Here is a 14,613-nt window from a genome sequence, read left to right as displayed (position 1 = left end):
CACCAGCTCTTGGCCTGGTGGCCACCACCAAGCCCTTAAGGTTTTGGTGGGGAACCCTTGCCTCCCACCAAAATGCTACTCGTAGACCCGGTCCAGTGGTGATTCTATCCCCGTCAGTTTTTCAGTTGCTCCGTGCATATAACCCACTAAATTGGGATCATTCCACACCAAGTTTTGCACTGTAATTGATTACTCAACCTATTATATTTTGATAATCTCGTGAAACATTGCTGTGAAAACACTCCACTAGAATGATGATCAATCTCCTAATCAAACAAGCAAATGGCATTAAATAAACATGAGAAAATCCCTTTTCTGTTCCTCTCCCGACTTGTTTCTTTTTTTTTAGGGAAGAGATACCCATACTGAAGAAAACACACACCTTTTGTTCGCTTAGAGATTATGACCTAGATTTCATAGGAATACACAGTACACGACTCGATTTAATAATTCAATTTAGATTTTAACGGATTCAGATTTTAATATGTTCAAGTATACTTGATCGTAAAGTATGAAATATCTCAATTAATTAATTAAGTGATTCTTAATGATTTACATAAAACTTATTCAAATAATAAGTGAAAATTATTAATGTATCACCTAACGTAGAAAACACTTCAACTCTGTTTGGATTGATCATTTTTTAAAAACTAAGTTTTTTTTATGTACAATGCTACAATAATACCTAAACAAAAACAATTTCAAAAACACTAAAAACGATTTTAAAAAACAACTTCATTTATAGTAAAAGTATTTTGACCTGCACGGCTATAATAAAAAGTTTTAAAAATTACCTCCAAAAACTGCTAATCCAAATATTAACAATTCAATTAATCACATTCACCGAATGAAACGGGTATAAACAACTCCTTTGGGCATTGTGACCAAGTTAAAGGGAATTGAGGTATTTCCAAAACATAAAAAGACTCTAATCATATGTGCTCCGATTCAAAGCAAACCTTAGCCGATTTCCTTCTCTAGATGGATCATCGATGAACTATAGTACTACTAAGGGGGCTATAGGGCAAAGGACTGAGTAGATTGTTGTCGGTTGATTATTTTAGCTGATTAGGAGAAAGCAATAGATCCATGCATGGGTCTGTAAGCAGTTGAAAACGGCGTCTTTTGAGCAGCAGCAATACTTGTGCTGATTATTTAGCTTAGCTGCGACCGGACGACCAAAAATAATTTAATTAAGAAACGATGAGCTTGTCTCTCCTGCAGGGCTACTCATCTGAAGAAGAAGAAGAAGAAGAAGAAAAAGCTGAAGAATATGATTATTATGACTCTGACGACGGCGGCAAACGTAGAAACGACCAAGTCTCGGACAACCGATACAAACCCTTGTTCGACCCCAATCCCTCCTCTTCCTCTTTCCTTCCTTCCGCTTTCGACGCTTTCTCCGAAGTAAGTACTAATTATAACCCCCATCTTGAATACTTGAATTCTCCCCCTTGCTGTGAAGAATATCAGCTGACCGGAGAGGTTTTTCCCTTTGTCTTTTTTCCCCCTATTGGAGGTGTCAGGGCCTCCGGAATTTTTGAACAATTCCGTTGAGGAAGCGGCAAAAGATGACGATGGGCAGAAGCGGCGCCACTGTCGCCGGAGAAATCGCAGAGATAAAAGTGATTTACCTGTCGGTAAATATCTACTACTCAAAATGCTAGTCCTTTACTTTTATCACGGTTTCATCTTTTCTAATTTTGTTACTTATTGTTGCGAGTAAATGGGATTTGTCTATTGAGTTCTTCAATGGATTTAATGGCTTATTGTTTATGTTGGTAAAGGAACAAAAAGGGTTCATGACTAACTAGCATGCGTTCAAACCTTCGAGTACCTAGGAAGAGACACAGTAAATATATATACCGCTGTCCATGAAAGCATAGTACTAATCGGATATTTTCGTGGCTCAATCCATGATTTTAATTTCCTTCCTTTTTTTTTAATTAAAAGTTCTATAATATGGAATTATAGGTGCAGTAGTGGAGGCTAAAGCTCAGTTAGTTGGAATCCATGAGAGAGTGAGGAGCGATTTTGAGGGCAACATCCCAAGAACATCCCCCTCTCACTCTGCAGAAGATGCAAAGCGTACTACTTTTGCAAGCAATCTGAATGAGAATGCTGCAGAGCTTATGAGGTATAGTATGGTATTCTGTCTACAACTTGATCCAAACAAGGATAAGTTTGTGCATCCTCTTCCTGTATTCTCACTAATCCCAATTCCGACCCAGAAAAGAATAGAGAAAACTATATAAAAGGGAAATAGAATAAGGTTCCACAAACACAAATAAAATATGTACTTTGATCTTTGAAAGTCCTCAGTTTGCAAGAAATAAAGATGTTCAACGAATATGTGATAATTAATTGTGACATGTTGGAGACTTAGGGAAAGAAATTGTTCATTTTTCTTATACAATGAAAACTAGGTTAAAAAGGGAAATCTTGACAGAGATTGAAGCGTACATTTAGCATATGTGAGTTTGTTTTGACTTGTACGTCTGGGTACTGTGATGGTTGGTCCTCAGTCCTTTAATTTAGTGATTTTCTAGTTAGCATTTTAGAGTCAGAATTCCTGTTTCGTTCCTCCATTTAATAAGAACAAACAGCTTCTTGAGTTTTCCTACATGTGATAAATGCTTTATTTTCAGCACTTTAAAATGGTGATCTTCTTGTAAACAGCTTTAGATGTTATAGTTTTCTTTTTCGAGATTAATCTGCAGATTTGAGTACTTGCTGGAGAAAACAATTGTGAGATGGTTGCTCTGTGTCTATTGCCCTCTCAGAGTGTTGTTTGTTGGATCCATCTTCTACATGGTATGACCATAATAGGATGCAAACTTCTGCTTTCCACACACACAGCCATTCTTGTATTCTTGCCTCCTTTCACTAAGAAATAGCTAATCGAAAGATTCCTAGGATAAGGTTAACCAAAGGTTGGTTTACATCTGGATTTGCACCAAGTAGTAGAGTGATATATTAGAATGTTGAATTGAGGAAGAGAGTAGTAGTTGACTTAAGATTTTGAAACTGGAAATACATATATCCCATTCTCCTTGGATTTCAACCATTTATTTAGATTGTAGAGGCGTTTAGGCTAAAGGAGTTGGCTGTACCAGCTTCCAAGTGGTAAATAAGAGATTGAACAGATGAAACCAGTTGTGTACCTATATCCGTGGCTGCATAAAACTAGAATAGAGAACTTGTATCATTTCAGCTATGGTAATTAAATATTCTAGAAGAAATGGTAGCCCAAACTTGATGTCTTCATCTAGCAGTTATGACTGCTTTGCTTATTGTGATACCATCTATGTAATAATGTCTAGTTTAAACTTTATAACCTGGTCTTTAAATTACCATTTCAAATGTAAAAATTTGCTTTGAAATCTGAGTATTTTCGTGTGTTCATTCTGTAAATGTATGAGCTTTTTGAAACTAAATTTTGTTTTGCTCACAGGATGTGCTTAACCTGTGGAATGGTGAAAACGTACTCTGGTGCCAAAGGAATGGTCTGTCCAGTTTGTGGCGATGAATCCATGAAGAAGAAGGGATCTACCATCAAAGACAAGGAGAAGCTTAAGAGGATGAAGGGTCAGTCATCGCATGCATCATGGAAAAGTGAGACAGAAATGCAGCTTAGACAGCAGTTTGATTAGCTTTTCAAACTTGGTAACCCTGTGGCCAGGCCCGTGTCATGATCTATGTTATCTATGGACCATTGCTTTTGTTGCGGTTGGATTATGGATGAGGTGAAAAAAATTTGTAAAGCACGCATTGTTTTCAAGTCTAAATGTGGCGGGCACCAAGGACAAATATCTGAAACTGTATCTTGAAGCAATCTCTTTTCCTTTCTCATGCCTGATGCAACTGTTCCCGACCATGATGGTAATTGTGGGGGGAGATAACATGTGAACTAAAAGGTAAAATGTTGAGTATCAATGCATACAAATAGCATCGAAAACAATAATGTAGAGCTTGACGTAGTTACTAGTGAAAATTTATGCAGTATATGCTTTAGTTTAGGATTTGCAGCATATGCTTTAGTTTAGGATTATGAATTTTTTTCTTTCGTTTTCTGATGGGATTTTATTGAGCTTTTGACAACCATGTTTAGCTCATTGGCGAATCCCCCTGGATAGCCTAAGTTGCTATTGGCGAATTGGTTCTTCAGTGTTATTGACCCTCACAGTAAGAAAAATCTTTAACTTCTTCCCTAGCTACTGTACTAACCTTAGCGATTCCAAGAAGACAAGTCCAGCTGCAAATTTCACGAACCCTCGTAGATGCATGATCCATATCAAGGGGCATCCTTGACTCTGTGTTGCAGGATCAAGAATGAATATGTTTGGTTTTCACACCGTCTTCCCTAACTCAATATAGCAGTATTAGGAACCAGAACGTTTTCCTTTCACACCTCCCCCCGTGCGGTTTCGGGCTGGGGCTATTCGTGTCTTTCATTCCCATCCCACTCGCCTAGTCTTTGTGTTCAGGCTTGCGGTCAAACGGGAACATGTTTTTCTTACTTGAACAAGAACTAGAGCAGTAATTATGATCAAGATAACACTTGAATCAAACTATTCTGAACATCTCCAGAAGACGACTATCCCTGACATCTGCACGTACTACAAGCGAATTAAACACTCGTCATACTGTGCATACAAGTGGTGAAAATAATATGCTTGCAAATGTCTTAAACTTCCTACTAACGGCACCTATGCACAATCTTCTGCTTTCAAAGCAATCACCATTGAAAACTTGATGCCAAACAGCACGAAATATAATAGTTACAAGCTAAATACAATGTAGAAATATTACATATGATACCCGCCGCGCCGGGGGGAGGGGGGGGGTTGTGTGAGGCGGGGATATCCTTGTTCAGTATCCAAATAGGAGACCAACTTCGCACTTCGCTAAATTCTGTAAAATACTTCTATACAAGCGCACAAGGTAGTTAAATACAATTCCTAGGCCTTCTTCCTATGCTGTATCAGTTATTTCTGTTACATTTTTGGGTCAGCCATCCCCAACACTTTTCTCCGTTTCAGCTGCCATTGCTTCATCATTAACTGATTTCTCAGGCATCACAGGTGGACTACTGACAGAACCATGAATCCGTTTTTTGTGACTTCAATAGGATCAGGTTCCATCTAGCAAAAAGCCTATGATTATAGATAATCTAAGAGGAAAAGATGAAATGTACACCAGCAGTTATGGAGCTTACCAGAGTTGGTGACTTAAAAGACAGAGAGTCTTGGGCAGTAATGATAGGCGACTCTGAAGGCCTGTGAAATAGTAGGTGAGCTATGGACCGATCTATAGGATTTGTGCCAGTTTCCATATCCATAAATCCAGTGCACCTGAATTAGAGTAGTTAAACAGAATAAGAACTGGACTGACCCCCCAACTGAAGATGGAAAAGCAATACAAATAAGGGAAATCAATACCAAATTCCAGTTCAGTGTCCAAATGAACCTCATATTTACCTTCCCCACACCCCCCCCCCCCCCCACACAAAACAAAAGAGCATTTAGAGAAACTCTTAAGAGACACCCAAATCAAAATCGGAAAAAAGAAGGAAACAAAAAAAGAAGAAGAAGAAAATGATGAAGGTAATGGTTTTCTTTTTTGGCAAAAGAGAACATCGAGAGATACCAAAAAGAGTGCAGAGATTATGGTGTCCCCAGCTGGGACAGCAGCCATGCTTACATGAGATACTCCCAGAACCAAATAATTGTACAATGAATCTATAGGTGTGAAAGTTAATAAAAGTGACATGCCTCTTCCAACCAACAAAAGTCACATTTTTCAAGTAAGTTAAGCATCTAATAAGATGGGTTTTTGGTGCCATATACTGCTGTGACAAGGAAACTACTTCTAAAGGGAAAAGTATTTTACTTCTCTCCCAGAACAAGGTTATCCATCAACAGAAATCTTATTGTTGATGAGAATTCAATCACTGGTCTGGCATTCTTCATAATAGAACTTACACATACAACAGCATCAAATTAAACTTAGCTATCTGACGCTCTAAATTTTAATCAGTCAACCCACAATGAATCCCTAAAGAGTAAAAAGTCATTGCCCAAGACCTAAGGAGAAAAAAGGCAGAAAATCTAGAGGTAAGTTACATATCTATAACGTCTTGATAGCTGCACCATAGTTTCTGCAAGCACACAGGTAGCTTTGCATGTCTATGACTATTAAGCATTCCACAGTAAGCACAGATGCCATTCACAACCTTGGAAAACTATCAAAAGACAGTAAGCATCTTAAATGTGAAAGATGAAAACATAGAAATTATGTAGCAGAAAAAAGAGGTTTTACTGATTTAGTGCTGAGTTCTCACAGAAATTGGCGATTGCCACATTCTGCTCTAGTAAACAAACTAGTAGTCAAACAGACCAAAGTAATTATATCTTAATGCAATGGGTAAAATAAAACAAAAGATTACATACTTGTTTGTGCCTTCAGCTAGCGGTACTCCTCTGGCATCTCTATTATCTCCAGAGTAGCTACCCTTCAGATTTGCTTGGTTATGGCGTTGTTCAGCACTTTGGGCCAAGCGGTATAGACTATCTCGTATACATAGCTTTGTCCTCAGATCCAACTAGACCAAGGAGATTCAACCTTGTGAGTAATTAAGTACAATATGACAAGAAAAATAGGAAACTACGAATGTCTAGAATGACCAGCTATGAGGGCCTATTTGGAATCTGTATAAGTGTAGAAATAAGAATTTTTGCCACACTTTACATGTGAGATTCTCTAGTATATCTGACTTTATTTACTATTCTGGTTTTTTCCTTTTATTCTTTGTGTGGGGGCGGGCCAAGGATTGGCATGCCTGGGTTGTGAGAAGGGAATGAATAGTGGGACAAGGTCGCAACAAAGTGTTGATATGTAGTAGTAAACAAGATAAAGACAGGTAGCAGTACAAAGTTGGTACTAGAGAGACAGAAGGGAACAGGATTGTGTGTTAAATGAATGGAAAGGGAATGTGAAGAAGGAACGGGACATGGCAGCAGAACAAGGTAGAGAGACAAAATGACAAGATGGTAGTTGAATAGGGTTCCAGTGCAGGTTTCACAATGGGTGTTTAGATAAATCTGGGTCAGGGTATTGATGAAACATGGTAGTGGGACAGGGCACGGCCAGTGAATCGAGATGGATAACAGACAAAAACCTTGCAAACAAGTATATGAAAACTGAACAATGCAAGCTCCTAACTCAAGCTAATTGGAAGTTCAGAAAAAAAAAAAAAAATCAAACAGTGTAAGCTATTGCTTCAGTTAGATATGACCCAAGCATGACCATAGGTATGATAGACATAAATGTCGGCAAAAGGGGGCTCAAGCTGCTCAATTAAGGAGTCAGAACTCCTTTACATTTCCAAACAAATGTAAATTAGTAGATTATGTAAGAAAGTGATTTACACCCTGCAACATGTGAATGTACAGCTAAAAAACCAGATTGACTGACAATATTTCATTTGATTTAGAACACTAACACATCCTCTGAGTCCTTAGACTTAGTCAACCTTTCAATGAACCTTCAATATCAACTCAAAAGGTTCTCTGTCTGACAAACGAAAAGACTCAAGGAGATACATTCATATAATGTCCACCAACTCGAACTTGTAGACAGGTTAAGTCATCCAATGTAATACATTTCATAATTGAAAAGACATTTACCTGCTCCATAACAAGTTGAAGCTGGCGAAAACTTGCGGCTTCCAGTGAAATTTCATCTAAACCAGAACTCGCAGAAGAGCTCTCCTGCATAGTTGAGGAACCAAATTCTCCAGGAACTCCTTCACCATCTGTGTGACTTTCAAAATTCTTTCCCAAGTACTGGACTTTTTTCTCTACAGACACTGGATCACACAAGGGGACCTGAACCCCCATCTCCATACTTTCAGCTTTGCTACTAAATGATGATTGGAGAGGTTGTTGGTGATGTGGTATTTCCCTCTTTTCAGAATGTACACCAGTAGCCAACTGAAATGCAGGACTGTGAGAGCTGTCTGAAGAAAGCACCTGATTTGATGAATAGGAGGACTCCTTGGGAGAAATGTTCCTAAAGCCATTAGTATCAGACTTAACAGCAGAGAGTGTTGGAAAAATTGAAGTGTGATCTGAAATATGACTGCAATCTTGCATGTAGGGAATGTCATTCTGCAAGTAACCAAAGGATTCAGGTCCCGATGCTTGTTTTTGCTGCTGAATGCCTCCTGATGGAAGACTCTGGTCAGATGTGGCTTCAAAAGGAGCTTCTTTGTCTTCAGTTGGAAGGCTTCCATTATAGTAAAACGAACCACCATATGGATTTTTTCTCTTTGAGTCATATCGGCTTTGATTCTTTTGCTGCTTTTTGTGCACATTGCTCTGTCAAAGATGATTATTACATGGAGTCAGGACTTTAAATCTTTCCAAGTTCATTTTCAATACCAATAAAATGTACAATGTCTAACACTGCCAACTTGCAGCTACAAACAAATAGGCATGATTGTGACTGACAATTGTTAAAACGAAGTCCAACAGCAAGACCACACTAAAATAAGTTTAAAAATTTCTGGACTGCAAAAATTACATGCTCTGCAATTTTTTCCCTTAAACAGAAGTACAAAATATACCATTCCAGTGCTACCAGTTGTTGAGATGTTGGTGGCCGAGATCCTCTGTTGTACTTCGTTGTTGAGCTCAACAGCCTACACACAATTAAAAAAAAAACAGTTAATTCAAACCAAAACGTTTCATCACTGAGTTTTTCTGAAAGAAGTGCTAAGATGAAAATGTTATCACCAGCTTCAAAATACATTGAGATTACTGACCTGCTTTCTAGGCCTATAATTATCCTTGCTGTCATAGCTACGAGTCCCAGACATATCACCAAAAGTGTCGGATTCATCTTTGTCTGACGACCAGGAATTATTTTTACAGCTAACAGATGCCACTTCAAAGCTAGTATCATTCAAAGAACAGCAGGTATCATTTAATCCTACAGGCTCATGGTTTTCTGAGTCTTTAGCCATTGCACCAGAGGCAGGACATGAAGCTTTGAATTCTGACTTCAAAGCATCTGCAGATCCTCCAATTGCGTCTGATGATGAAAACCATCCCAATTCATCTTCATTACTAGCCCCAAGTCCAAACGTTGAATCACAACTTCTGGAAGGAAAAATGTACAACAATATAACTATAACAGCAGTTTTGAAGAATTGACTCTAAGTGAAAATGAGGCCAATAATTACCTAAACATCCTGTCCACATCCTCGAAGTTTCCAATATCTGGCCAACTATAGTATAAGAAATCACTGGAATCTTTGCCATTTTGATCACTGTCAAAGAAGCTAAGATCGTCGTCTGTTTGGGACAGAGGGTCCAGAGGATAATTGTACGAGTTACTATCAACTGCAGCACTCTCGTCGATGAGCATGGAGTCAGTGGTACATAACTCATTTCCAAGCAAATCTGTATTACTGCTTTTGAAGCAATGACTTGATGCCCTGGCACTATCAGATGCTAAACTTGGCACTTCTTTAACGGAGTTACTATTGCATGAAGAAGGAAATATGCCATCAGGCGTGTCTGACCAGGAATTCTTTTCCAACATTATCTTCCTTCTATTGTTCAGAACTGATGTATTTCCTAGGTCCTTTTCCTGGCAAACAATGTCTTTTGCTGATTGTTCTTTAGAATTACCCAGAACACTAAACTGATGTCGAGGTTTTTTACGGCTGTCACCTACAAATAATTGTTCACTTGCTGCTTCGCCAACAGGATGGGGAACTATATGGTCCTCACTCTGGCAAAATTCATCCCATACTATGTCTCCAAACTGTAAAAGCAGTTACAGAATTTTAGCTGTAATAACTGCAGAAGTGCTCCCATAAAATGAGTGAAACAAATCCACAAGAAGAGACAAAAATAGCATATGTATCATAAACAAGAAGTTGCAAAGGCAAGTCGCACCACCCAACTTGGATTTTTTACATTCCAAACATCACTTTACTTCCTTGAGGAAGCTCAACAGTACACCAACAATACCAAATAAAATTATACATAGTCCAATTCAACATGATTTTGAGCCCTCCATCCCCAAACACCATCACACAGTCCAACCTCATCAAAATGTCAAAAGTACATTAAATATCTTTAAAGGGCACATCTGAAATAACAAGACAGCAAATTTATGTATCTATCTTCATGTGAAGGACTCCCATCAACTACAAGCACACAATCCGACCAAAAGGCAAACGTTTATCTACAACCAAGAACTCCAAAGAAAATAGATATAGACAGCATAGCCTTAGAGCAAATACAAATTAGGAATAGGCTTAACTTCCGTCCTAAGGATGAATGGAAAATTTTCCAAGTGATTATACAAGACTAAAAGGACCATTTTTGTCTACATAATTTACTTTGGACCACCTAAATATTCTAAACAATAGCATCAACATAAATGAAAGGTCATGTTTTTGCTGTCTCGGCTTTCACATGATTGCTATAGGAAGGCATATACAAAAGAGAACGGAAAATAACAAGCATCCAACATCTCAAACAGTAGAACAGTTGGTTAGCTATGATGCACCAAGAAATAAAAAAAAAAAAAGCATAAAAAACTAGATGTATTTTGAGCCCACCTTGTGACTCAGTTTATAAAAATCGTATCATATGGTAGATGCATGATTAAATCCAGTCATCTGGAGCAAAAGCTTGCGCCTTTCTTATTACTTAACATGAACAGTCTTTATAGCGTGTTTGAACTCCTATATCAGATAATTAGTCTGGAAAATAGTTACAGCAACTATGAGCTGAACTAAGTTACAAAGGAAACTATGGGTTCATTGGAATACAATAATTTAGGAAAAAAATTTCAAATATTATTCTGCTTGCATCATAAAGACAATTTCCAACCACCCTTCTATAATCCCAACCATCTTCTTATCTCACATACATCACATCACAAAAGTCTACAGTGTTATTCTAAATAATTTTTCCAAAATAATCTCCTGTCCAAACACACCCTATATGTTTGCTTGTTAAAGCAAGAATATATTATGCCAAGCACCTTCAGTCCCACCTCCTTTTAGATTTTCAAGGGCAGAAACACACAAAACTTGTTCTATCTATGATGACATCAGGCCCACATTACATATGGTACTGTAAGAATGAACAAGATGAACAAATCAACAAAAGAGGAAAAAAAGACTTTCACAGCAATTGTCAAGCAGGTTATCCAAGAAGATGGAGTTGATGGAACTAAGTAAAAATCAACAGGATGTCAATACAACTACAACCTATTAATAAGTGCATCAATAGTACTTGTTGATCATGTTATCTGTGTTTCTCAGGACTGAAAATCCCAACCAAAACCTCTTCCTTGCAACTTGGTCAAATTCTTTGTTCTTTCAAACATATTGTACACTCTTAAGTCTTAACACAGAACACACTCTCCTACAAAAATAAATAACTTAACAACTCATTTAAAAACTCCCTTGACATATAGTTGCATAAGTTTGGCTATTTCCATGGTGTGCCTAGTCACTAATGCCCAGTCTTTTGCAAGATGTTGCCCTCTTGCTTTTGCAAAGTCAACAACATCCACAATGTACGGATGGTGCACTCTCTACAAAATCCCATGATTAAGTCAATACATAACTGATGTTTACAAATTTTCAATGAGCTAAAATTCAGTTCTTATCTAACTTAGGTCTTGTGCTCTTTAGTCCAAAGATGCATTTTGTTGGAAAAAGACAAAATCTACAACTTATTTTTATAGCCCTAAAAGGAGTTTTTTTCCAAAACCTCAATGACGACATCAAAGAACACGAGTACATGACTACTTCAAACAAAATTTAGCAATTAAAATACATTCCAATGTGACTATAAGTTCTCAATCTCGACAAACAGAAGTGACCAACGACCTTTAGATTTCATGCACAGCTAAGTGAAGACTATGCAAAGTTGTTCAGATGGCGAGCCAATAAATGACTGGGTGAGAAGAAAAGGGGGAAAAATACAAAATAGAATAGCACAAAGATTGTTTGGAACTCTAATCTTTTTCAAGGCAGTATACTTTTCTGCCCCCTGTTAGTAGCATTCCCAATTATAGATTTTACAGATTTGAATTATATACCAAGTAAAAAAAGCAAAATATTTAGGAAACGCTAGAAATTGAATTCTGTATAGCTCCCACTTGAATACAACCATCACTTGTAGAATATCGAATTCAATGAAGCTCAACAACTCAACTGTCTCGTCATTTTTGCTTCGCAGTACTGAGGAAGCCAGCGCACTAGGCTTCTCCTATTGAAAGGTTTATATGACCTTATCTCACATAAGCAAAATGATTATTCATCCGCCTCGAAGTTATAACTTCCTATAGAAAAACTTCACCTTTTGGCCAAAGCTTATTATAAACATACAAGAAAACTAAGCTATGCTCAAAGTCTCCAACTTGATACTGACAACATGTTATTCACTTTATTGAAGGACAAAAGAAATGAGATATTTCAAGGAAGGCCTAAAGATAAATAGATTCAAGAGCAGAAAGTATAAGTATAGTGACTATTCCAAAAAAAATATTGTTTATAATAGATGAGTGTGGTTATATTACAGCCATTTTCTAAAAACTACGTTTGTGAGAACAAATGCATTAAAGTTAGAGAATATCTGCACAATTTAAATGCCTATAAACAGCAGAATAATTTCACATCTTGCTTTTAGTATCAAGTAGTGTTGCAAAATTTTTCAGCCTTTACGTTGCTATTGTGTACGAACTCAATAATGTTTCAGTGAGGAACAGCACTTTCGTTAGCCAGAAAAAAAAATACAGCAAAAATCTAACATATGAAGAACCATTATGCAGAAATAGCAAAAGAAAAACCCCAACAACCCGTGGCCCAAAAAAGTCACGGTATAATGTTTCAAAATTGTCCGTTCACCTAAATATAATCAATCCAAAAATTTATAGACATGATTGTTACCATAACACTATACAAACCAAGGACAGATACTTCAAAACTCAACATATGCATCATTGAGTTTTGTGAGCAAGATGGAATGTACTTACAAACAAAGCCATTGAAAAGACAAAAAAGGAGTTGAAAATGAAGTCGACGCTGGTTAGATCGTGAACCATGTGTCAGTTATTTCTTTCATGCTTGTTTATCCGTCAGTGGCTTGCACATCTTCCATTCTGTTTTTTCGAGCAGGTATAAAGTTTTTCCATTGTTATAAGTGCATAGGAGATTGGCTATTTGTATTCAATGCTTTTGCAAGTTGTGTTGTCCTTTGTAGCAAATAAGGTCTATAAACTAAATTAAATTAGAGAAAAGAACTATGACTACCAATCATGACATCTTTGGACATGATAGTGTGGGACCTAAAATCTTATCATATCAACTAGGGAAGCAAAGAAGTTATAAGCATTTGATCTTCTTCAATTCAATATAAATACCAATAAAAACAATAAACAATTTTCCAATATAAATTTCCTATCTTTCTTGAACTTCTCTCTAGTTAAAAGGAGAAATTACTAAATAACTATAATATCAAAAAATGTCCTCCGATAATATAGATTTAACTCGTATCTGGTGGTCAGCTGACAGACATTGATATGTCCACCCACTGCTTAAAAGCTACAGATCTGGTTTCTGAAAACTTAGCCTCTTTATGTAAGACATATTACGTATACATGGCACTTAAGGAGTCCTCCATCATTGATATCACTGTGGAAATAACACTAACGGACAAAAGTTTTGCAACCTATCTACAGGTTCTCATGTGAAGAGCGTGTAGCCCAATACGTCTTTGGTAGAAAATTAAATTCAAGAATAAGTCCCACACTGCAATCTGACAAAGGGAAACAGCCTAGAAGTTGTCAAACTTCAATATGTTCAACGTGTCGGATACTTTTAATTGCCCAATATCTACTTTTTCGATCAATATCATCATGCACGATATTCAATTGCATCAAGACCATTCTCAAATCACCATAAAGAGACAGAAATTCCAAGTATTATAGACTATCCACAGCTGTCATATTTAAGAAAGCATATGTAGTAATCATTTGCATATCAGTTAACTATGCTGACCGTTACTTTGATCGTCAGCAAGTTCTCATGAATTATTTATTAACCTCGTCACCTATCCTGAGTAAGGTCAAGGAAGTTAAGCATTTACTGTTGCACTACCATGTTGTTTCTGAATTCAAATCTGAGCAACAAAAGATTGCTGTTGCCAGTGACAGAATATTCCAATTATAGAGTTGCATTACATTTAACACCTTCAACAACTTGGAAGCTTCTTAATGACCAGAATTCTTTATATCTCCCGTGTACTAGCTACCATAAAATACATAAACCGAGAGGCCAAGTTTTGAACCATGTTAACAACATGGTTCAAAATGCCAACCTATGATGATCAAGTCATCATAGGCTGACCAAAATGCTAACCTCATTAAGCAATCACAAGAGCAGTCTTGGGTATGCAAGCATAGATGCAAATTGACCAATCGGAAAAGTTACAGTACCTCATACATGGACAAGTCTGACATTCCTACAATTTCTCAACCAGCACTCAAACCACATGCAGCTTGCTGATCTGGTATCAT

The 14,613-nt window shown here is 37.2% G+C and overlaps 2 protein-coding genes across 3 annotated transcripts; one reads left to right on the top strand and one right to left on the bottom strand.

The window, feature by feature from the left end:
* Window positions 1–891: 891 nt before the first annotated feature.
* Window positions 892–3,852, top strand: LOC113726658 (uncharacterized). 2 transcript variants are annotated; one of them, XM_027250492.2, is made up of 5 exons: window positions 957–1,407; window positions 1,520–1,640; window positions 1,975–2,137; window positions 2,721–2,814; window positions 3,455–3,852. In XM_027250492.2, exons 1-5 carry the CDS (start codon window positions 1,204–1,206, stop codon window positions 3,527–3,529), a joined length of 657 nt encoding a protein of 218 aa, XP_027106293.1. In that variant the 5' UTR covers window positions 957–1,203; the 3' UTR covers window positions 3,530–3,852. The 2 variants fall into 2 exon arrangements, with proteins under 2 accessions (XP_027106292.1, XP_027106293.1); XM_027250491.2 differs by lacking the exon at window positions 2,721–2,814 and having other exon boundaries at window positions 892–1,407.
* An 860-nt stretch (window positions 3,853–4,712) lies between these two features.
* LOC113726657 (protein LNK1) lies at window positions 4,713–14,605 on the bottom strand. Its single transcript, XM_072075026.1, is given in 9 exon segments — window positions 4,713–5,144; window positions 5,219–5,354; window positions 6,453–6,604; window positions 7,689–8,381; window positions 8,630–8,704; window positions 8,828–9,164; window positions 9,248–9,834; window positions 14,533–14,560; window positions 14,562–14,605. Coding segments are annotated over 9 exon segments (2,103 nt in total). The 5' UTR covers window positions 14,591–14,605; the 3' UTR covers window positions 4,713–5,078.
* Window positions 14,606–14,613: the final 8 nt, after the last annotated feature.

The sequence above is a fragment of the Coffea arabica genome, chromosome 2c (genome assembly GCF_036785885.1).
Source record: "Coffea arabica cultivar ET-39 chromosome 2c, Coffea Arabica ET-39 HiFi, whole genome shotgun sequence".
NCBI lineage: Eukaryota > Viridiplantae > Streptophyta > Magnoliopsida > Gentianales > Rubiaceae > Coffea > Coffea arabica.
Note: the sequence above shows the minus strand (reverse complement) of the source record. Positions and strands in the feature narration are given on the sequence as shown.

Coding starts and splice junctions, on each gene's coding strand:
- LOC113726658 (XM_027250491.2), top strand. CDS start 1,204: ATGAGCTTGTCTCTCCTGCAGGGCTACTCATCTGAAGAAGAAGAAGAA. Junction 1,408..1,519: donor CTTTCGACGCTTTCTCCGAA/GTAAGTACTAAT, acceptor CCCCTATTGGAG/GTGTCAGGGCCTCCGGAATT. Junction 1,641..1,974: donor TAAAAGTGATTTACCTGTCG/GTAAATATCTAC, acceptor ATGGAATTATAG/GTGCAGTAGTGGAGGCTAAA.